At 46.1% G+C, this 23,241-nt stretch overlaps 1 protein-coding gene across 1 annotated transcript in view; it reads left to right on the top strand.

Moving 5' to 3' along the window:
• The first annotated feature begins 466 nt into the window (after positions 1-466).
• Positions 467-23,241, top strand: part of dtx1 (deltex 1, E3 ubiquitin ligase) — a 36,149-nt gene continuing 13,374 nt past the window's right edge. Inside the window, exons 1-3 of the mRNA XM_071909494.2 lie at positions 467-894; positions 1,429-2,058; positions 21,995-22,742. Coding sequence (XP_071765595.1) covers positions 1,800-2,058; positions 21,995-22,742 — 1,007 coding nt within the window. The 5' untranslated portion in view covers positions 467-894; positions 1,429-1,799. The remainder of the gene's footprint in view (positions 895-1,428; positions 2,059-21,994; positions 22,743-23,241) is intronic.

The raw sequence follows: 23,241 nt of genomic DNA, 5'->3' as shown, positions 1-23,241 counted from the left end.
TATTTTCTTGTCTTTCTTGCCTCTATTTGAGTGCTAAGTTCGTTACTGCCACAGATACCGTGTCAGAGAGGATGCATGCTTTCTATGTACAAGTTTTTGTAAAACATTGTGATTCTGTCTGTACTCAGTGGAATCATTAGGACTACAATGAAAGTTTATATAGACCTATATGTATGACAAGATATGCCTTATGACATTTTGGGGAAAAAACAGCAATTGGATGTTAATTTAGTACAGACTACTCCTTAATTATATTCCTTTCACTTTGGTACTTTGTACTACACAAAAAAAACAATTCCTTACCGTTCGGGTTTTATTTTGAAAGCTGAGACCGGAAGTTGTATTTTTTTCTTCTGTCTTACTTGACTCATGGTAGATTTTATTTTCAGTGGTTAACCATACAGGTGCGCCCGGACCTTTGTGCGTAATTTTGGACCAGCTGGGAAATGCGTGATCACTGTGTGAATGCATGACATTTGGCAGTATAGAGGAAAATACGCGTGTACAGCGGGATGGCTCTGCACCTCACACACTAGGAAGATTGTAACTGGGGCATGCATTCACTTTAACACAGCGGACTAACAAACCGAGTAACACTGGTGTAGTCTGTGGCAGATACATGGGAATAAAACGACGGTGTTGATCTTCTGCAATAACACTGCATCTATCAGACTACTGGATCTGTAAGAGGTGGGTTTTTTAAAAAAACAAAAAAAAACAAGATTTCAGTTTTGAGGATTGGGGAAAATGCAGAAACCAGTGATGTGAATGCCTACCTGCCTTTCGAGATTTGCACCTCGTTTTTTTTTTCTTTTGGAATATGATTCTCGGCCGGAGCCTGGGACATGCTGCCTTTACCTGACAGATCTGTGGCACCACAACCGCAGCCTACAGGTCTGTATGCCCATAATCAATACAGGCTTGTACATGCCATGGAGAAAACATTCAATGTGTTTATTAAGGTGAAAGGCTATTCATCAATCATAGAGACAACAAATAGAATATCCCTTCCTTTGTATTCAGTATTCCTGAAATGCTTGCTATGTGAATAATATCTGGGTGATCTCCTGTCTACCAGGACTGTAATATTATCTGGCTGTTTATGTCCACTGCTGTTTATGTCCCTTCATACAAATCGCATGGCAATTACTGTTATTTTGCTGCTGAAACAGCACACTGGCTGATACCCTTTTTATCACAGATACTTGGTGTCACCACACTTAAAGTAAACAGTACAATTGCCAAGAGGCATACTTATGGGATCATAGAACAACACTGATGGTTGGGGTTGTGTTTTGTTATTTTCTCCTCTGGAATAGAGGCACACTGTACTTCATGGGATTTCTGTTCAGCAATAACTCATGGGACACATCACAGCATTTCCTGACCAGAGTGTTTTGTTATGTGCTCCTCTCATGTTTTGTTTAGAGAGAGTACCCAGTGTACCTGCTGCTTATCTGCTGTGGTTTGCTTTGGAGGTCTGAGGTTGCTACAGCTGCAAATCTCATCATCATCAACATCAACATCATCTGCCACTTCAGACACGACGAGCCACAAGAGGACAGAGGCTGCTTTTGGCTGATCAAAGAGCCGGCAGTCAGAAAGTACCTGTAGACGATGACTCCAGCAGAGCTGCTGGCCTGAAGCAGCAGCACACGACTGAGGACTGCCACACTGATTGCTGATTCGAGCTTTTATGGTTGGCGTCGTTGGAAATGTTTCAGTGTGTCAGTTGACTGACTGGGTCGTAGTACTGCTCTAGCCCGGGACGTAGCCAACAGCTGAACCGCAGGAGGGAGATGGCTCGTCCGGGCTCTGGGGTGCTGGTGTCGGTCAACGGGCTGGGCTACCCCCCCCAGAACCTGGCCAGGGTGGTGGTCTGGGAGTGGCTGAACGAACACGGCCGCTGGAGGCCCTACAGCGCGGCCGTTTGCCACCATATTGAGAACGTACTGAAGGGGGATGCCCGGGGAACCGTGGTTCTGGGCCAGGTGGATGCCCAGCTCGCTCCTTACATCATCGACCTGCAGTCCATGCACCAGTTCAGACAGGACACAGGTAAGAGACACAGCAGTTTCCTATAGTTCACCGTCTGTGTTCACAATACTGTGGTTGGGATGCATTTCTTGCCTGTGGGAATGTCAAGGAAGGAATGCATTATGATAATGGATATATACACAACAGTCATAAATTCTGAAATATGTAAACAAGGGAAACGTGTTTAGCTGTCATAACTTAAACAATGCCATACATTACTGTATCTCCCAGGGCGTCCAATTAAAACAGAGCAGCCCTTTATGTGGTTGCTACACAAATCTTATGTAACTTCCAAAGGAATAAGTGAGAACATGTCCAATCTAGCTTGGGACTTGCGTCAATGAGCCACAGGTTGAGCTGAGAGGCGTTGCTACAACAGGAGACAAAGCACTCAGAGGACTGTCTGTGCTTACAGATGAAAAACAAGTGTAGCAGCAGTTTAATCATTCAGGAGTGTCTTTATGCTGCTGCTGGAATGCCACGACCTTGCCAAAGGTCGCCATGTTGGAGGGGCTGTGCATTTATCAAGCAAATGAGTGCTATAGGTTAGTCAAATGCTCCTCACTCTTCTCAGCTTATTGTATTCATGAAATGTATTATTCATCAAATTGTTAGGATGGGAATGATAATTGTGGCTGACATTTACTTATGAGGCATTCTTATATTATAAAGGATCCCACTCCTAATTTCTGCCACATTACTTCCATTTATGTCATTTATTGTGCGTAAAAACAGCATTTCACTCTATAGGATGGAGAAAATATGCGGTAAAAGGAAAATCATGTTATGCATTAGATATACAATGAACTTCCCAACACATTGAATGATAATAATCCAAAAGCTGTGGGCCAAGTTTAGTCTTCAGTCTTCAGTTAGGCTTCAGTTTTGTGTTTTCTCGGGGTCCTGTAGCACAGTGGGAAGAGCATGGCACTAACAGTACCGTGGTTAGGGGATTGGATCCAACTGGGCCACCCATGCTAACAATGAACGCTCTCATAAAAATGTCCACCACATTGTATATGTTTGTTTAGAGTGGAGTCCACCTGGTGCAGCCGTTGTTTGTTTGAGTCTAATTCTCTCCCATGACAGCTAGCTTCTTAAATATGACCAGATGTTTTTGCCTTACTTCACCAAAGCTCAACAGTCGCTCTCTCTGTCTCTCTCTCACTGTGCACTGAGCGTGGATGTACCTTCCTGCTGTCCCAGTGTTTGAAGGAAAGATGTGGGGGAGGGTTTAGACATCTGTTAGAGCCAGCCTTGGACAAATCTCAGCTGCCTGAATTATTCTTCACGTCTCATTCAGCTACACAACTAATACATCACTGTGCTAGAGTAATTTATAAATCAAGTGACTGATTAACCTTTTGTTGTGTTAGATCCTCCAGGCTCTCCAGGGACAGGGCATGTCTACTGTGTAAAACAGTGTTTCATCACCTTATCCAGCGGGTGAAGGATGAACAGCAACCTTCTCACTTTGCTATGATTCAGAGTTAACTCTCCAATTTGAAGGCATTAGAAAACATCAAAGAGTCACAGGAGATACAGGGAGACGCATATGGGATATAGGTGGCCTCACTGCGCATGGATTTGTGTTACATCACCTTTCATTAATTTTTAATGGGTCGTTTACCATGCATTTACATTTGTGCATTTAGTTGACACTTGTATTCAGACTTGTACTAAGTGTAGCATTAAAACAAGCTTACATTCCTAAAGGGCCTTGTAGCAACTGATAATATAACTGCCTGATAATGTAACAACGGCATGATAATGTAATAACTGCCCAATGATGTAATAACTTCCAAATCCAAACAACATCCAAATGTATGAAATGAAATGTTCCTCAAAATGGGTTGAAAATGTAATAAAAACTGTTAATATAATAAATAGTCAGATAATGTAATAACATCACATTATTACATTAACCGGCAATTATTGCTTCATAATCAGTAAACATTTTTAACTGATGATGTATCAGTAATAATTACTCAAGTTATTAGTGAATATTATTGCATCACTAGTAAATATAATGTAATATTATAATATAATAATTATTATGACATTATCCAGGAATTTATTACATGAACAGGTTTTATTACGTTTTTGACCCATTAAGTGGGACATTTTGTTACATTTTGACAGGTTATTACATTATCAGGCAGTCAGCTGCTACAGGCCTATAGAAGCAGCCAGAAGTAGTGAAAACACCTGTGTCTAGACAACAGAAGTAACAAATATTCCTGGTCCCCTGGAGTATTCATGTATAATAGAGAAGTGCTAGGTAAAGAAACAAGGCTGTTGGGTCCCTTACAGAAAGTAGATACAGAATGATAGCCCTTTATATATTGACTCTGTTTTCCTGTCTCCCACCAGCCCTTTATGGTGAAAATGTTTTATTCCGGATTGAATACAGGGGCGGCAGTGCCTTTGCATGGCTGTCAGTTGGGCTGCAGCATAAGGAGCTGCCTGGCTTGATTTCTCCCATTCCTGTCGTCGTCTCCCCCCTCTGATGGAACATAACACAGAGCAGCACATGTGTCTGGGGTTGACTGGCTGTGAGATGAGCCACTGAGCCGTTTGTCAGCCATTACCACGGCGCTGGGGCTAGGCCTGACGTTTATCGCTCCTCATTGTGCCGTTCGGTGTGTTACCTTCCCCCTCGGCTGGGATAAAACTGTCACAACAGGGCCTGACGAACGGCAGCCCGGACACCCGCTGTCTCTCCTCCTCCTCCTTTTTCCTCCTCCGCAGGCTTTGTTCCTGTCCCCAAAACGCGGGCGAGCCTCAGCCAGGCCACAGGCATCGATCCGAGCTCCCGCGAGGCACCCAGGCAGCCGTGATGTTGCTGCATCGCCGCTCGCATCAAGGGCCTTAGCGAGCTCTGTTTAATGTGGATTGTGATGCATCTGTTTCGCAGTGGATGTTTGCTATTTGTAGGACAGCTGGTCAACCACAACCACTTGCTCTGCTGCAGGCTTATGGAGTGTCCCTTTGGGGAAACCCCATTTTGTCTCCAAGCCAGTGACCTCGTCCTCTGAGGCTGTGCGTTGGCAAGAGTTGGAAAAAGAGTGGTGCTGCGCTTGAGTATGCTTGGTGTCCCCTGTGTGTGTGTGTGTGTGTGTGTGTGTGTGTGTGTGTGTGTGTGCGCGCATTTGCCCTTGTGTCTGTGCATGTGTGTGAGCTTGCATATGTGTGTGTGTGAAGGTGCACTCTGCCAGCTGTGGTAGCTGTGGCGTTTGTGTCCTCTCCCTGCAGGCATTGTGGGAGTGCCATGCTCTCCTGTGGGTTTGGGAGGAGCTCCCGTGGGTGGGAACCAGGCCCAAACAGAGCAGGGCCACTCTGACTAATGAGACAGCGGCTCTAGTTTAACTCCACAGCTCCCTCTAATCAGTGCATCATGACGACAACACACGCACCACAGCCCATGCAGCGGGGCCCTTCTCTGTGGAAAGTAGCCCAGACACATCTGTGGTTTGTTGCCATTCAAAACACAGGCCACCGAGTTCATCTCAACACAACTTCTGGTGAAGAATGCTAGTCTGAGATAAGAACTGAATCTGGTGTGGAGGTGCTTTATGTGTGTGTGAGTGAAGGCTTAGAGGTATATATAGTGTGGACGAATATCTGGCTACAGGCAGGGGAAGGATTGGCTCCTGGCCAAGGAGGATCGACCCATTCTCCTCCCCAGAGGGGTGTTTGAACCTCTAAACACTGCTGTGGACTGATCCCCTTTCACTCCACCCACTCCCATAGCAAAACGCATGGGCTTATCTGCCATCTCCATCATACACCAACACTTGCGGCCTGTCTGATGGATTTCACACTGCAGCTATTGCTTCTGCTTCCTGGCTTTTCAGTGTTTACCTCTTCCACATTGTCCCGATGATGGAGAGGGTCCGCACAGCATAAAGGCTAGTAAGAGCTGCACACTCATGAAAGATTGCTAAATCACTGTTGCGCATGCTGCTGAACATCAGCACCATTCAAAGCTGAAACATTTTTCTGAAACGGTTATGACAGATTCTGTTCAACGTGGATAAATCCCTTATTATTTACTCACGGTGTTGCAGTACTGTTGCCATATTAGAGTAGAGTAAGAGCAATTTGCTTTACAGCTAGTAGTCATTGAAGCAGAGTAAAAAGGCCGTAACAGATACAATACACACAGACACTTGAAACAAAGCAGCCAGCATGTACGGTGCATTGAGTGTCAGAGTCTGTGCTGCATCTCTTCCCCTATAGAGTTGTAAGGGCCATTAGAGTTGCTGGGGCGCTCAGTGCTGTGAAGGGCTGGTGTGACTGCAGAGATAAACTCTATCAGCTGCTGTTGCCAGAGCAGTGCTTTGTTTTTCCTCTGTTTTGTTTTGGTTGTACAGACGTGAGAACCTCCTCTCCTCTGGCCTGCTGAAAGACCCTTTCTGACTAATTGCGGTAGGAAAAGTCTGAAGGGAAAGAGAAGACGGTCGTGGCCTCATGTCTGTTTCGTGTTTAGTTGACAAACAGCAGTAGCGGTGGTTGTGGTCTGGATGCTGCCTGTAACTTGCTGAGTGTGTATAGTGCTGCAGATATGTTGGGGGAGCGCAGTGCAGGTTTTTGTTTTTGTAGTTTATTGTATGTATACGTAGTAAGTGTGTGTGGGAACTGTTTTGGTGGTCTGTGGGAGGAAGCTCTAGCAAGGATTCCCGCTATGTACGTGCAAAGGTTCAGGTACGCATGGGTACGCATCCAGCCTGTGAAATCCCACTTGCGTCAGAACAGAATAGAAAAGGTATCACTTCATTTTGATAGCCACTGTTGACTCTCAACAGTGTATCAGCTGACTGTCAACAAGAATTGTTTCAACAGACTATCTGCTAGGTACTTTCGGTTGACTATCAACAAATGTTCAACAAACTATGTTGATTGTCAAGTCCACCTGCTCAAATTACTATCTTACAAATTACTGTTGGTAGACTGTCTACAGCTTCGGTTAAGGTTAAGTTTATGCACATAAAAGAAATGGATTAGGGTTAAGGTTAGGCACATAAAAGAACTTGTTTAGGATTCGGTTTAGGTTTAAGTTTAATCACATAAAAAACATGTTTAGTTAGGGTTATAAGACAGTAAGGCTATTGACTCCTAAAACAATTCCATATGTAGGAATGTGTTTCTTTCTAGCTGATAGTCAGCAAATACTCAGTTGATGAAGTGTGTTGATTAGCACTTGAGATGCCCCTTACAGTCTACTGGTGGTTGGTTGAATACAGGTTGCTTGTGTATTGAGACAAATCTTGTTGACAGTCAACTGGCATGTTGTTGAAAGTGAACGGTGGGCTATCAGAATGAAGTGTTACCATAGAAAGAGCTAAGAGTGGAGCTACAAGGCTCTAAACTACATTTGAAATAGAAACTTAGAGCCTTAGCGGTGTGTGTACACGTGTGGCAGCAAATAGGAAAAATATGTGCCATTACCATTACTATGCTTCATCAAAACCAAACTGCTTTGGCTGACACACTGGGATTATGTAGCACTGTATGGGTTTTGCATATGGGTCACATCCAGACCGCAGCCACTGTCATGTCAGCTGCAGAAAAACCAGACGTGACACAACGACCCACTTCTTTTTCCCTTCAAGCTTTTCATAAGTAGCATAATTAGTCAGAGGGGGGCTTTAGCTGAGTCAAAGGGGCCCTTCGCCGAGCCCCCACTAAGGTGCCGCTGCATTCAAAGGTCCATTATAGCCGCAGCTGGCCGAATTCCACCTGGACGTCGGCAGGAAAAGGGATCGGAGCAGCGGTGTGGAGGGGGGAGGGAGGGCTGACAGAGGTGAGGAGAGAACAGGAACAGAGGGAGAGGTGGAGCGTTTTCCTGATGGAAGGTGACAGTCAGGGAGGAGGGAGGGGGTTCGTACGGTACAGACACACTGGAGAGAGCCTGAGCTGTGCACGTTCCCCTGCTCTCTCACTCTCTCCACTCACACACATACAATTTTCTTTCCTCTTCTCTCGTTGCGGTGCTGTCTCTTTTTTTGTAAGGATTCAGCAACAAAGTGGCATGTTTCTTCTATGTCTTTGCTATATCTAAATTAGCTGCACATGTCAAATGTTTCAGTTCGAGACTCTGACTCTCTCTTAGTCAGTGTCCAGTCAGACTAGTGACCCTGTTCCCAGGGCGGTGGTGCTTTGCTCTAGATCCTTACTGCATTATAGTGATGAGCAGGCCGGGCAGCTTCTGGCAGCCTCTGGCACGGGTAGCAGGGGCATCTCTCCCCATCTCCTTTTAGCTTATAATCCAGTGAGTCACCACTTTTAACTTCGAAAGTAGATATCTCTCTCTTTCATCGAGCAAGCGGCTTTAAAGCTGCTCCCTGCGCTGCTTGCTTATCAGGGATGGTCTGGGAGGTCACTCAGATCAGAGGCTGTCTGCTGCCTCGGCCCGTCAGACTGCTGTAGGAATAGGAATGAGGCATGAGACCCCGTCTGTCTTCTTGTAAACGGCTCTCCATCTCCTAGTTACAGTTATTACCAGACCTCTCCTTGTTGTCGAGATGCCTCTTACTATCTAGTGTGGACAATCCAGGCCTCAAATCAATTATTGCTCCCATCTTTTCAGTCAAGAGTGCTGGGGTTTTCTTTGCAGACCTGAGGAACCTTGTTTTTGAACGTGTAGAACAGTAAGCTTGTCAATTAAACATAATGACCACTGCCTCCCACTAACTTGATTTATCCGAGAAAATCTGTTTATTCATAAAAATGTCACTGTCGCTTGAATCAACGGAGCGGTTACAAAATTTGATTGATGAGGTGAATATATGAATCCAGCTGTTCCATGGAAAGAGCTGACTTTACATGACTTTATAGCTTGCCGGCTCTATACTATACAAACCAGATGTTAGGTAGCTGTCATGTTGAAAAGGGACAGAGTGTTCCTGTCTTAGCAAATGGGGTGCCTTTGATCTACAAGAGCCTGTGGTCTAACATTTGCAGAAAGCATCGTTTGACTGAGACCAGAGCTGTACTGAAGGAACTCTGGCTGCGCACGGTTGCTGCAAGCCAAGCTTTGAGCTCCCTTGATCACTCTCAGCGTAGATCACAGTGCGGGGCTTTTTGTTTTGGTCTCAGCATTTTCTCTCATTTTCCAGAAATGCGCTCTTAGCCCACTTCAGTGTGCAACGGCAGCATGACAAATCTCTAAAGCCGATCCAGGGATGGCTTTTTCTCGAAAGCATCTTAGTGATAAGACAGTCATCATTGTTCCAGTGTAAGCTACTGTAATGGACAAAGAAGATCTTCATAAGATCTGAACACAGTCTGTCACAGACACAGGAGTCGTATCCCCGCCGCTGTGTCAAGCCTTTACTCAAACACTCTCTGTGAACAGCTAAGACTCTTGCTGCAGTTTCTGTTCAGTACTTACACCATCTTAACACTTTGTACCACCATACTTCACACCACAGCATGAAGCGTGTGAGAAAATACCGTAATATGTTACATGAGAATTTCCATATACTAAATTCAGATCATACTGCAAACACCGTGTTCCTGTGTTGTTGATTTTACCATAACTCATTTCACACAGCATAATGGGTAGTTTTTTACTTTTTTCTGGTTAGTATCTTTCCAATCTCTACTTAATCCAACCCACAAAATAGCAGCATTCTAATGAATGAATGGAAAAATGATCCATTTTAATGTCAGTACACTGAAACGGCTTACTGCTCTGCAGGTACTGCACAGTTTTCACACATGCCAACTGCACTACAGTCAGCGGTCCCATACTAAGTGCGACTGTAGTGCCGATAGCATTGCAGCAATAGGCAGGACGTGTGCTAATGCTCTTGGATGGTTGCAGATGGGCGATGTTGCTCTGTTCTCAAAATGAACAGACTTCTCATGTCGAGTTGCTAGCGATCTGAATGCGCGGTCACAGGCTGTCCCGGAGCAATGAAAATGAGAGGAGGAATTACCGTGACAAGGCGGGGGACGAGCACACACACACACACACACACACACACACACACACAGAGCGGGTTCACATTCCCACACTCTCCTCCTCCCCACCCATAGGACAACAATCACTTATTTTGATTGTTTGCAGCCCGGGCGCTCAGCAGAATATCAATGTGGGTCTCTCTCCCTTCCCCTCTCCTCCTTTCACTCTGTCACCTGTAAGTGCTTCTAAATCGTGGTTCTTGGTGAGAGTCCAAGTCCTGTGACTGGTCAGCATGAGGAACATCCTGCAGCAGTCTGTGAGGTGAATAATATTTACCAGGTGCTCTTTCCAGAACCCCCCACCCCACCACCCCCCTCACCTCGATGCTGTCGCCCCTCAATGGAGCAGCTCACACCTTCACTTTCCAGACATCTCATTAATAATGACAGCTCGCATACTCTTTAAGGATTTACATCACCGGCGCCTCAAGGTGAATTTTCATCAGACTCAGGAATGGCAATTGCCTCTACTCTGTTCTGTCCCTCGCATGGATGCCTTTTAGTCAGGGAGACATTTGTCAGTATGAAAGGGAATGAAAGTCACTACAACGATGTCTTTCTGGTTGAAAAGTATGTTCTTCAAGGCGGATAGTGTATTAGTTAACATGGAGGCCGGAACCGATGAATCAAGAAAATAAATGTCGCACACTCAGTATTACCAGCGCTTTTGCTATTTTGATTATGAAACTCGCTCGGTGATAAAACGAGTAAGAGTGCAAAATAAATTGAATTTCAAAGTTGACCCTCATCTGTTAAAGAATAATTAAGCCTTCCCAGAGAATCATAAATGATTTATTTATGCTGGTTCCATATAAATTATGTACATTTCTTGCAGCTATTACAGCCTCCAGAGCATGAAATCATCTGCCTATACTGATACTACAGTACACTGTAAACATTTCATTATGATATGATACCAGAGTGCCAAGAAGTATGAGTCTACCTACAGTACACAGTTTCCCATAACAACATCATTCATATTTCAGCTCCTCTCGTTCTCATTCCTTCTTCTTTACCCCAATAGGACTGACATAGAGGCTGACTTGTGAAAAGTGCTGAGACTGTTGGGCCATTTTTGGATTTGTGAAACGACTTTCTCTACAGCCTTTGATCCCCATCTCTATGTGCCACTGTTACACCTCTCCAGGCTTTGATAAAGCCCTCCGGACTTGTGTTCAGGCTTCAGGCTCGATGAAGGCTTTGAGCGCTCCAACAGCAACTTTCCAATGAGGACATGACCCCGATTTTATTCCCGCCTCTGACATTTAGCCTCGACAAGCACGAGTTGGTTCCCAAGAGAGCCGGCTGAGACTCCTCTGTCCCTCTTAACAGACTGTAAGAAGACCAGGTTCAGGCTATTTATTATTTGTCCTGGCTGGGGGAAACTTCTTCAGTCTCATTTAGAAAAAGTGTACATCATACGAATACGTCCGTAAGAATAACTGAGGGAAAATGAGCTATTAATGCTGAATAAATTTATATCTCTCCATTAATATTGTAGTATGGACGCAGAGAAAATGTGATTACAGTTGTGATTCAGCAGGGAAAAGGTCCGGGCCTAATAATATAAACTCCCTGGGAAACTCTAGTTTTCTTACTACTGTGTTTGGTAAAATCCACTATATGGATGATACATTCCCCTACCTGCTGTGTGGTCCGATGCCTTCTGACCTCCTGCACACCATGTCCATTTTACTGTTGATCAAAGCTGACCAGAGGAGGCTGACACAGTGACACTTTGCTTTTATGTAGCCAGACGTTTCCTCTGATAAGACTTGAGTGCATCTGACAGCCATGAAGTGGGTTATAAAAGCCTGTCTCAGCATACTCATTCACTGCATGCTATCCTCTACCAGTCAAAGTCCCGTTATTTGTAAACTGGAATAATCGGAGGAGTTTTTTCCCTCGCCGTTTTCCCTTTCCTATTTTTCTGTTTATTAGATGTGTGGCTCGTTTCAGCCCAGCGCAGCCTGTAATAACTCTTCTTTAATGAGCCGTTCCACATACCTTGTGTGCATTATGAGTCATTTAGAAAACCAGTTGGTTGTGTGTATATGGAAAGGCGTCACAACTTGTCTGGAGAAACGTCTTGTGACTGAAATGTTGACCACACAATAACAGATGTAGTGGCAATATGAGGAAACCATCTTCCTCTATTTAGAATATTTATATGGTACGGTCAGTTTTTTTTATTGACCATGCAGCACACATAGACCTCCAGGGTCCTGATGATTGCACTGGGTGTGACTAACACTCCATCCAGTCATGTAGGAGTCTGTGTTTCATACAGCAGCACAGGTCATCTGATGGAGAGGTGAGCGAGCCGTCCCTCAAAGTCTCCACTGACTTGGCACGCCTCTCAATCAGCTTTCTGCTGAGCCCGCCGAATGGCTGAAGCGCCGTACAGTCTCTCTTACCCGCGTGACGGCTGACATGAAATACCGCCTTGTCACAGATAAATACTGCGCAGTTGTTGGGGGTGTGGGGTGTTTGTGTGTGTTTGTCACTCTCTCCTGTTATTAAGTGGAGGGAGGAGAGACGCGGCCCGCTCAGACACAAGGTCAGCTGTCAGTGCGACAGGCCTCTGACTGAGTCCATGCAGCACCGGCCGGCTCTGCAGCTCCAGATGGCGGGCAGACAGACCTGCAGGCCGTCCAACCCCCAGCAAGGTTACTGTACTAAACTCAAACTGAGACCAAAACTAGGTGTTAAAAAGCGTTGTCATAAATTGAAATAATAATAATAATAATGAAAAAAACAAAACTGAACTTGTCTACTTGTAAAACTACCCAAAATAAAATAGAAATATACGTGAAATGTTTTTAGTGTTTATCTTTTTGTTTATGTGCAGGGTAAAAAAAGCGAGTGAATTTTTGCAGACAATTTTTGGTTATTTTTACTGAATGCTAACTACCCCCCAAAATAGGGTGCTATCCTGTAGATTGACTTGTTAGACCCTCAGGAGCACTTCTTGCTGAAGAAGCACCAGCGTTGCCAACGCCATCGCTGTTTGCACAATATTTGGGAGAACGTTTTTCCCACAATTGGGATTATTTAGCGCTAAATGGCCTGACTTTTGCTCTTGCTGTTGTGTCTACTGGCGCATTTCATTTGTGCAGCATGAAACCAAGTGGCCCCAACTTTAAACTGGTTAAGGATGTATTGAAAGATTAATGTCAATACATTTTAAAAAGAAAATACTAAAACTAGAGGTAAAACTAAACATTTTTGGAAAAAAATAAAATAAAACAAAAACAAAAAAAAAACTAAAACTACCAACCCCACACTGAAAACTAACTAAAACTAAACTGAAAATAAAAAATAGAAATAAAAACAAATGGATGCCGCCCTTCTTGTGTCTTTGTTCTTTGTCTTTGAAGCACCCTGAGGAAGGCATCTTGCCGAAACGCGTTGGTGTTATTTTAATCTCTCTGTGCCCACTAAACAAAGGCATTTTAGAAATACGCAGCACAAATCACAGTCGTGCCTGGACCTGGATTGTTGTGCTTTCACATACCATAAGTACAATTTTCCCATTTTGTACTTCAATATGTTGCATTAGTTGGCAGTACTGTCTTCAAATTGGACCGATGCCGAAGTGAGAGCGCTTCATAGCATCCAGGCATAAGAAGTAATTTGTTGGCAGCTGTCAAGGATGGCTAACGATGTGACATGTTGTAATAAAGTAACAAGCCTCTTTAGTTCACGGGGGATAAGCAGGCGAAAGTCCCAGATAATTAGCAAATGTCATACCTTTTGAACAAAATGTTGAAAGATAAATAACCACCGTGTCAAAAGCGGCAACAACCGAATAAGTGGTTCTTATTTTCAATTCTGACAGTCTGCTGTGGGTGAAGTGGCGGGGGGGGGGGGGGGGGGGGGGGGGGGCTTGACAATACGGACCCACTGTCTTTGCTGGAAAAAGTTAACGCAGCAATATTTCTTATGCCATGTGTGAAAGTGACTCGTTTCTGCTAACAAGAAACCTGCTTTACTCTAACCCTGTCACTGTCCCGTGGCCCCGTGTCATGTGGAGTGGAGACGAAGGGTGTGTGTGTATGTGTGTGTGTGTGTGTGTGTGTGTGAGTGTGTGTGGTAGCCAAGGCTGAAGCTGTGCCTCCCATTCCTGCCCTGTAGTGGCGTGACGGCACGGCACTGACACGCTAACAAGGTTCCTGCTGGACGTGATGAGGGGCTGCGGTGGTGTGAAGTGGAAGTGATCACACAAACACACACACACACACACACACCACTTACACACATAGACTCACCACTTCTGATGTGCACGCATACTCAAAAACAAACACACACACACACACACACTCACGTGCCTGACTTGATACTCGTACACTACACACACACACACTGTACACACTGTGAGTCAGCGAGCATGCTTGGCAGAGCCGAGGCTCCGGTCACGACATCCACAAAGTCAGAAGGTTGTTTCAGGGTCTGTTGCATCACTGCAGCACAGGAGCTGGCAGGTGGAGAAGACTAACTTCATTTTCTCAAGGTTTTTTTTTTTTCTTTTTTCCTGCTCGGCCTTTTTTTTGTTACCACCGTAACTGCAAACTCTGCACAAGTTCATGGTAACTGGCCAGCTCCCCGGGGCGGGGTGTGGGAGAGTTTGGAGCGTTGAAGGGGGCTGAGGATGCTTGCAGTGGGAGTTAAGCCACTTTTCCTCACCACTTTGTCTTGCTGGCAGCAAAACTGAATTAGTGGGGTCCGCTTTACTGCAGTGTTCACTTTCTCAGCTCGGGCAGGAGTGAGACATCCTCCTTTTATTGTTCTTTGGCAGGGAACCTCTGCTCATCACATGCCTCCCCCAATAGCTGCTCCCTCCCTCCTTCCTTTCTACCCTCCCTACCTACCTACCTACCTACCTACCTACCTACCTACCTTCACTCCCTCCTTCCTTCTGTCCATCCCCCTCCCTCCCTGCCTCCCCCCATCCCTTCTAGCCCCCTTCCCTCCCTCCTTCCTCCCCTGCTTCCCTCCCCTTTTCCTTCCCTCATTGCCTCCCTGACTCTTTCCCTCCCTCAATCCCTCCCTCTCTACCTCCTTCTGTCCATTCCCCTCCCTCTTTCCTATCTACTTTCCTGTCTACTTCCTTCCCTCCCTGCCTCTCTCCTTGTCCATCCCCCCCACCTCTCCTCCCTCTTTCCTTCCCTTCCTCCCACCTCCTTCCCTCCATCCTACCCCATCTCCCCTCCCCACCTCCCTCCTTATCTTCTCCCCCCCTTCCTCCTCTCCTCCCTATCTACCTCCTCCCTTCCCTGCCTCCCAACCACCGGCACCTTCTCAGCTTTTGTTCATCCATCACGTTTGGCTACAAAGAGATGAGGGCGCTTAAGGGAATCCAAGTTGCTATTCAGTACTGTGGCTCATTATAAAGAACTGCATTCTGGGAAAGCGAAAGTGTCATCTTAGTATAGAAATGAGCTTTAATGTGTGATTTGGTGGGAGAGGAGCAGGGGAGCGGCGATATTGTTACGTATAATGCTGTTAAACCAGCTTAATACCAGACTGTCATCCTCATTATTATGGTCTCTGATCTCCGGGAATTCGTTAATGAGCAGATAATGCTCTTACAGATCCGAGAAGATCTTTCCAACTTTGATGTACAGGTATGACATCGCCTTTTGAACACGCAGGAGTTGTTACATCTAAAGCCTCAATAGTACACGCATAGAAATGAAATGTTCACTTCTTATCATATTCAACAGATCTTTTTGACCCAGATGTTTTATATGATTATGATGCATTTTTCATCCCCTCTACAGTATTCTGTCTCTTCATCATCTCTAATAGCCGGGTTGGGTTTATTGTTTGTGAAGGCCCTTTTCGGGAGATGAAAGTGAAATTTTCTTTCAAGCTGTGCTCTGGGGTTTATGGAAAACATCAAACGCACTTCAATTACTTTATTGCCCCATACTGTAGCGTTTATTAGAATATTCATCATGCGTTCACTATTCATATGTAAGAGATTATGAAGGCTATATGATAATAATTCATGCACTGAATAATCTTTTGTGCCTGCACTGATGTTCTGTTGCTCACAGCTCAATGTGTTAGAACAAAAGGTGATGAACTGTAAAATGGAATGAAAAGCAGTTTCTACTGACAGCGAAACCAGAAACTAGCGTGCCATATCATGTTTTTAGAAAGGCAGGCTGGTTATGGATGCCTGTGTCTAGATATACTGTATAGTTGGGAAGCAGGATGCAGCCAAGAGTCAGTGGGTTTATAATACTAAGATGGTATATTATAACTCATATCTCAAACTGTGACGTACTGGAGTATAGCTATATCTTTTGTAATCTCATTCCCACATCGGATGCTCTCTATACTAATTTTGGTGTACCCACTTTCCCTCAACCTGTCTCGTTTACTTCTACTTCAGTTACTGATGTCCTACATTTCCCAGAATGCCTTTCGACAACCCTCCAGAGAAGGAGGATTTCTGTGCTGTATACGTCTTGGTGGAGAGAGATCAATAGTGATAGTGTATTGAGTTTTTCCAGTCAAGAAACTGAGAGTGGAGAGAGAGCAATGCTGTGATGTCTAGGTTGTTCAAATTACAAGAAAGACGTTGCAGAGCGTTGTATTTCACACGCTTTTGACGACAGATTCACGAAGATGCGAACTGTGGCTGCATTGCATTATGGTCTATTGAGGCTATTGTCAGTGGAGAAATTGATATCTCTGCCTTTTCCCAGAAATGTAAGGTACATTGCAAATATATAGTTTTATGGTGGATTTTTCCTTTAACTGCTAATAGGTCAATATCAGTGTTATGCAGGCTATTTTCCAAGACTAAAGTCACTATGAGACATTATTCCTCTGGTGGGCATGACAACCCCCCTGACATCTACAGAACAAATTGAAAATGCCATGAAAGCAGTGTTAAATTTATGGGACGTCATTCTTCTCATTGGGGTTTTTCTCTACATGTCTTTTCTGTGACAGAGGTCTGCCCGTTTGCCAGCAGAGACGTAGATTAACTGGCTTTAAATACTTCTCAGGCAGCATTGAGCAGTCTGACGCTGAACCTGTTACTGGCCTTTCTCCTTCTGTAGTTAAAAGGAAAAGCACGGCACTATGTTTTAATAGGCTCAACGTGGCTCCAGGGAAATTGGAGAGGCTTGTCAATTATCAGGATACATTATGGAGCTTGATCCGGGCGCTTCTCGCCCGCCTGCCCGCCCGCCCGCCCGCCTGCCTCCCACAGCAGCAGCGTGGGGAAGAGCATTAACTACAAGGTGATGCGGGCCCTCATTCAATGACACAGATTTCCACTCTGTGTCCAAGAGTTGGAGCGTTGTGTGAGAGCAGCATGGGGGCCGCTGAGTGACAGAGTGGAAAATGTGAAGAATGGCTCAGTTAGACGGCGTTGGTGAGGAGCCAGGGGAGACGAGGGGAAAGGGGAAAGCTGGCGTCAGCAGCCGGCGAGAGGAGCGAGCGGAGGAGGAGTGCTCAGGGAAAGGAATAGTAGGAACGTTCGCATATGGGCAACCCCCCCCCTCCCTCCCCTCCCCATCTCCCCCGAGGGACGGCTTCCATGACAACAAAACCCTTCCTCTGTGTTTCTGTGACAACAAAGCTCCGGTGCATTTTTTTCAGGGTGCAGCCAGGTATTTCCTGCGGTAGGCACATCAGGTGTACGTCACCGACAGGCCAGAACGTTCCATTATGGCTGTTTGTGTAACGCTCCCCTGGGCGACCGCAGAGGTTGTCGGTGTAAAAGGGACACACACATCAATAACCTCAACGGACAGATTTAGATAGGATTTACTGCGCACTGTGTGGTGTGACGGGGTTTTACTCCAGACGAGCGCCAGCTAGGGAACATTTCATTTTGTTTAAACTGTGGATTCAGTTCCTCAGTGTTAAAGCCACAATTTCTTTCCTTCTTTTTGAACTTTGCAAGAGCCACTAATCCAGTGTTAAGATGGTGCTCTGTTTTAATCTAAGATACAAGACATATTAGAAAGTCCAAATGTTTAGCTGTTGCATGCACTTAGTCCATAGAAACGTTGAAAATCTTTTCACAGTGCTGAGCTAATGATATAAACATGTTTTGGGTATGAGAAACACTAGGCCTATGACAAAATATGACATAATTGAATTGTAAAGCGAGTCCTGTTTAGATAAATAGGCAGAACATCGCATTAGCAGGTTAGGAATACAGCTCACATTCGGGCCATACATCCTGAAAACGCATGCAGTCACTGCAGTGTTAGACACTGTTAGACACTTCAGATGAAAGCATCCACCTAAAGGCATAGGAACTACAAAGCAGCAGTCTGATGCCAGTCTGCCTCCACTCTCGGCAGCAGGCCTCTCTGAGGGCAGTCAAGGATGTTGCAACTTAATGTTGCACGTCCTCCCATTTAGAGTGATAAAAGAGCGATTCAGACAGACCTTCCTTCAGTTCCAGAGGAAAACAAAGCTATTAAGGATGGAGACTGGCATGGCCTCATACAGAGAACAGACTGCGGGAAGGTTTCCTCCCCCGGCCGAGAGACGAGAGGGCAGCCAAGCTCACCCTGAACCCACCTGGCCCTGCGTGACATTAGGGTTAGAGTCCCACTGCGAGGCCCGACGTGGCAATACATCACACAGCCACCGCTCACCCGAGGGGAACCGGGCCGGTGTTGGGCGAGGACAGCTGGAGGACGTCGTGGGAGGGAGGGAGGGAGGGGGAGGACAAGGGATATGAGGGAGGGGGAGGCAGGAAAGATGGCTGCCAAAAGGCACACAGGGTGAGACGGGAAGCGGCCACTCTCTCTCTCGGTTTCCTGTTAGGAAGAGCGTGAAGGGTCGCAAGGAGAACATCAACAACTCTGGGCCCAGAAGCGGTTACACATACAGCAGTAAATTACAGCAGGAGACAGCAGAATGAGGAGCAGCGAGGGGGGTTTCAGCCTCTCTGTGAACAAGACTTCCCGCACAGGGCCATGTGATTCCCGTGTTGTCGTGACCTCTGCTCTATCCGCGCGGTCCCAGCTCATTAACCCCATACAATCCCTCCATAGGAATGCAAATACTTGATGGGATTTATGACGAGCTCTATCCTCTTTCTGCAGGGTTGCGTGTGAAAACTGAGTAGGAGAGGGGAATGTCCAAATAGGCAAGAGCATCTTACATTTTTACCTTTCTTTTTGGTCTGTAGCTGCTGTGGAGTGCTTGGCCCTCGCCTCACATTAATTACACTGAAGAAATTTGACTGCCAAGCACCCGTCCCTTAGAGCCCACTGAACTGTTTATAGAAAATCTTTCGGCTGAGCACATTTCATGCATCGGGCTCCATCAGAACTCTCATGAACAATTAACAGGACTAATAGGCTTTCAAAGAGAGATACTGTTTATCTTTCCTCACCAAAGTTGAGAGTTTAAATTGATGCCTGGGAATAAAACATCTCCGCATGTTCAAATATTTATAAAGCTGGTGTTAAACTCGCCGCTGAGCAAGACTGCGCTGGAGCTGTACCGCTATTGATTGAGCCAGATGCATGCAACCTCGCAGAGAGAGAGAGAGAGAGAGAGAGAGAGAGAGAGAGAGAGTGTTAAACCTAATGCATCCCACAGGAGACACAGTGATAAAGGCTTGCAATGTGTGGCTCGCCATCACAGAGCTTTCCATCGCCTCACTAAGTATGGAGGAAATCAATGGACAAGTGATTGTCAGGAAATGAAATAAAGAGTTCTTTTCCAAAATGCTAGATAGGCTATCCATTTTTTGGGGAAAAAAATCATTAACTTCATTAAATTCATCAGTTAATATGTCTAAAATATAGAGATCTTTTGAGGTGTAATTTGATTTCAAATTGTGGTGGTGATCATTTTGTAAGACAGCGCCACATTTTGTCATACTTTGGAACGAAGCTCTACAAATAGTGAATCCCTCGACTGAGCTCATCAAACTTTGAACAGATGGGAGGAATGTCTGTTAATCACTTAGAAAATAAAGCAGCAAATGAGGGAGTTTACTAAAGACAAGGGCAGTTGATGTAGAAAGTGGAGCGGTGAGTATAAATATAGAATTGAAAGCAATTCACAGGTAGCCTGCTGCACACAGCCTCAACAGACTAACAGCACAGAGGGCCTACCAACAACGAGCAAAGCGAGGTAGCTGATCTTTAACGATTGATGTTTTGGTCTGCAGACAAGACAGAAGAAAGTGGAGAAAGCTGTGAGCGGGTCTGTGGGTGAAACTGGCTGAGCAGAGAAAGTTGTGTATGGGTGACTGACTGGAGAGGTGAGCAAGGCCGGCAGCTGGCTCTCTGAGCAGTCATGTGTGTGTGTGTGTGTGAGAGAGAGAGAGAGTGTGTACGTGCGTGTGTGTCTGAGCAAAGGTTCTCAGCAGCAGCAGCAGCAGCTCCAAATGAAATTAGCCGTCAAGCCGAGTCCTTTAGCACAGTCTGCAGCAGAAACTCAAGGTCAGACCTGCCGATTCTGCTGATGCATTTTATTCTCTGGAGCCAGCGCCGGGCTGCTGGACAAGGGGGTTACCGCTGCCCACCCCCAACCCCCCGCTCGTCCCCCACACCCATTCATCCTGCACGCACGCTCACATCCCTCCATTATCACCCCGGTCCTCCCTGGCAGGGGAGTGTGCATTTACCCGTTAAATTAAGTGGGGGAAGGAGGGGGGACGGGCCTCGCCGGAGAGCCTGGATACCCTTGCTGACGTGCGGCGGGGAGATGGATGGGCTAAGGTGTCCTAATTTCCCATGTGACTACAGTAATTGTGTTATAATGGAGGTGGGAGCTGAGTGGCCATCAGCAGAGGGACAGAGGTACACAGCTCCCGGTTCCGCCTCCCCCTCCTTCTCCGTACAGACTAGTGGAGTGCAGACTGAGACAGCAATGGAAGCGCGGTTCACATGCATGTAGCCCTAGAGAGCCGTACAGTCTGATATACAGTATACAGCTTGTTGAGATGAGGATTTTACTAGCATGTCTACCTCTGCAGGTTAGGGTTTTTATATGTTTTATATGTTTCAAGCGCCTGAGACACTGAATTAAAGCTACAGTGTTGCTGTTGTCGTGTGAAAACCTCATATCTCCAATTTTGCTGATTTTCACGTTTTAATTTCACTTGAAGGAATGGATGGTCATATGGATTGAGGAAATATGACTTATGAAACCCTTTCAAAACTAAAAACTGCATGGTGGTCAATTTGAAAACAAGGCTGTTTTTCGTAGTTCCTGAAAAGTTTGGGACATTAGGGAGATGCAAGGTTTTTACCCGACAGCGACAATATGCAACATTTTGCCTTGAGGCAGGAAGTGTATTGTTAGTCCCGCCCTCCTCCACCTCAATTGGTCAAGTTCCCTCCCCAGCACCTGTCACTCATCTTGATGAGCTGTCTACCTTTAAATGACATCTAGCCTGAGGCTGAGGTAACCAGCATCTGTGAAGCCACCACAGGCACTGAAGAGGCTGAACGCAGACAATTTGTAGTAAAAAAAAAACAATGCTGATGTTCACCATGTTTTAGAACAAGACTTGTCTGACGCACATGTAGCTTCACTGTTCTTTCTTTTGGTACTGCTTTCTGCCGTTGTTATTGTTGTTGCTTTCGCTTCCTGTGCTGTGGCTGTAGCCTCACTTTGACAGCCACAACCTGCTCACCACAGCAATGGTGTACACACAATAAACACCCCCAACCTTTGTTTAAAAGCCAATGTCAGGCACATGGGGGGATTTAGGCATGTAACACAGGGTCACAGATAGATATAGACTGATAATGTATAATATAAATGTATAATATATCCCATGTATTTGTTTTAATGTAAAAAAACAGTTTTGATAGATTTTGTAGCTTTAAATAAGTTTCAATAATTTGAATCTGTCATCGTATTAACAAAAGCAGTCGGTGACTTTCATTTTATCTGAATTATGTATGTTGTGATGTTATGATTTCCATTTTTCTCTTGTCTGACCACATCTTCCCTCCCTCCTGTCCTTTCTCCTTAGGCACCATGCGGCCGGTGCAGAGGAACTTCTACGAGCCGTCGTCCGCCCCGGGGAAGGGCGTGGTGTGGGAGTGGGAGAACGACAACGGCTCCTGGACGCCCTATGACATGGAGATCTGCGTGACCATCCAGAACGCCTACGAGAAGCAGCACCCCTGGCTGGACCTGACCTCTCTGGGCTTCTGCTACCTCATCGACTTCAACAGCATGGCCCAGACCAACAGGCAGAGCCAGCGCAAGCGACGTCTGCGTCGACGGATGGACTTGGCCTACCCCCTCATCATGGGCTCCATCCCCAAGTCCCAGTCCTGGCCCGTGGGGGCCAGCTCCGGCCAGCCCTGCTCCTGCCAGCAGTGCATCCTGGTCAACAGCACGAGGGCCGCCTCCAACGCCATTCTGGCTTCACAGCGGCGTAAGCTGTACGGAGGGACGGCGGGCAACCCGGGGGCTGCGGGGACGCTGACGGTGGTGCGGCAAAGCAACACCTTCGCCGGAACCTCCCTCTGGTCCCCGTCGTCCAGCTCCGCCGGCACCAACAACAATAACATAAGCGTGGGAGGCGGACAAGCCAAAGCAGAACAGGTGCAGTCGCCGCTGTCCGGTGCCAACTTCCCCTGTTCCCCCGTGATGCCATCCCTTTCATCCGCCCATGGCCACCATGCTCTCACCATCAACGGACAGAACAACCTGAACCGTCCAGGCACCCAGCGCATTTCCATGGGCGCTGCCAGAGGGACCATCCCACCAGGGTAATGATGTTTGCAAGCACAATCGTGCATTTCCCCCATTTTCTAATTTTCGATTTTCTGGAGTCTGCAATAGCCCGTTACTTCTCATAGTGCTGGTGTAATGCTTGGATTCAGTTGAATTTGCAGTTCAGCTGAGGCAACAGTGAACAGGAATGGGAGGATATAAAAAGAAAAGAGACAATCTCCCTCTCTGCTTGTCTGCTTGCTTCACAAAGCTTCAGCCTGCATGTGTCTGGTGTATTGTATCTCTCTCTCTCCCTCTCCCTCTCCCTCTCTGTCCCTCTCTCTCTCTCTCTCTCTCAATCTGCCCTCTGCTGATTTACGACTGCTCTTGTTAACGGGTTGATCAATGGATCTGCAGAGAAAGCTCTAGGTTGACTGCTGCCCACCCTTTCTAGCAAGATTCGCCTTTTGCCTGACTTTGGCGGGGAAGAGTCCTTCTCTCCCACATGTGTGTCTGCCACGGCGTTCCTCGATAATGAGCTTACGTTGGCCCCAA

The sequence above is a fragment of the Centroberyx gerrardi genome, chromosome 8 (genome assembly GCF_048128805.1).
Source record: "Centroberyx gerrardi isolate f3 chromosome 8, fCenGer3.hap1.cur.20231027, whole genome shotgun sequence".
NCBI classification, from domain to species: Eukaryota; Metazoa; Chordata; class Actinopteri; order Beryciformes; family Berycidae; genus Centroberyx; species Centroberyx gerrardi.
Note: the sequence above shows the minus strand (reverse complement) of the source record. Positions and strands in the feature narration are given on the sequence as shown.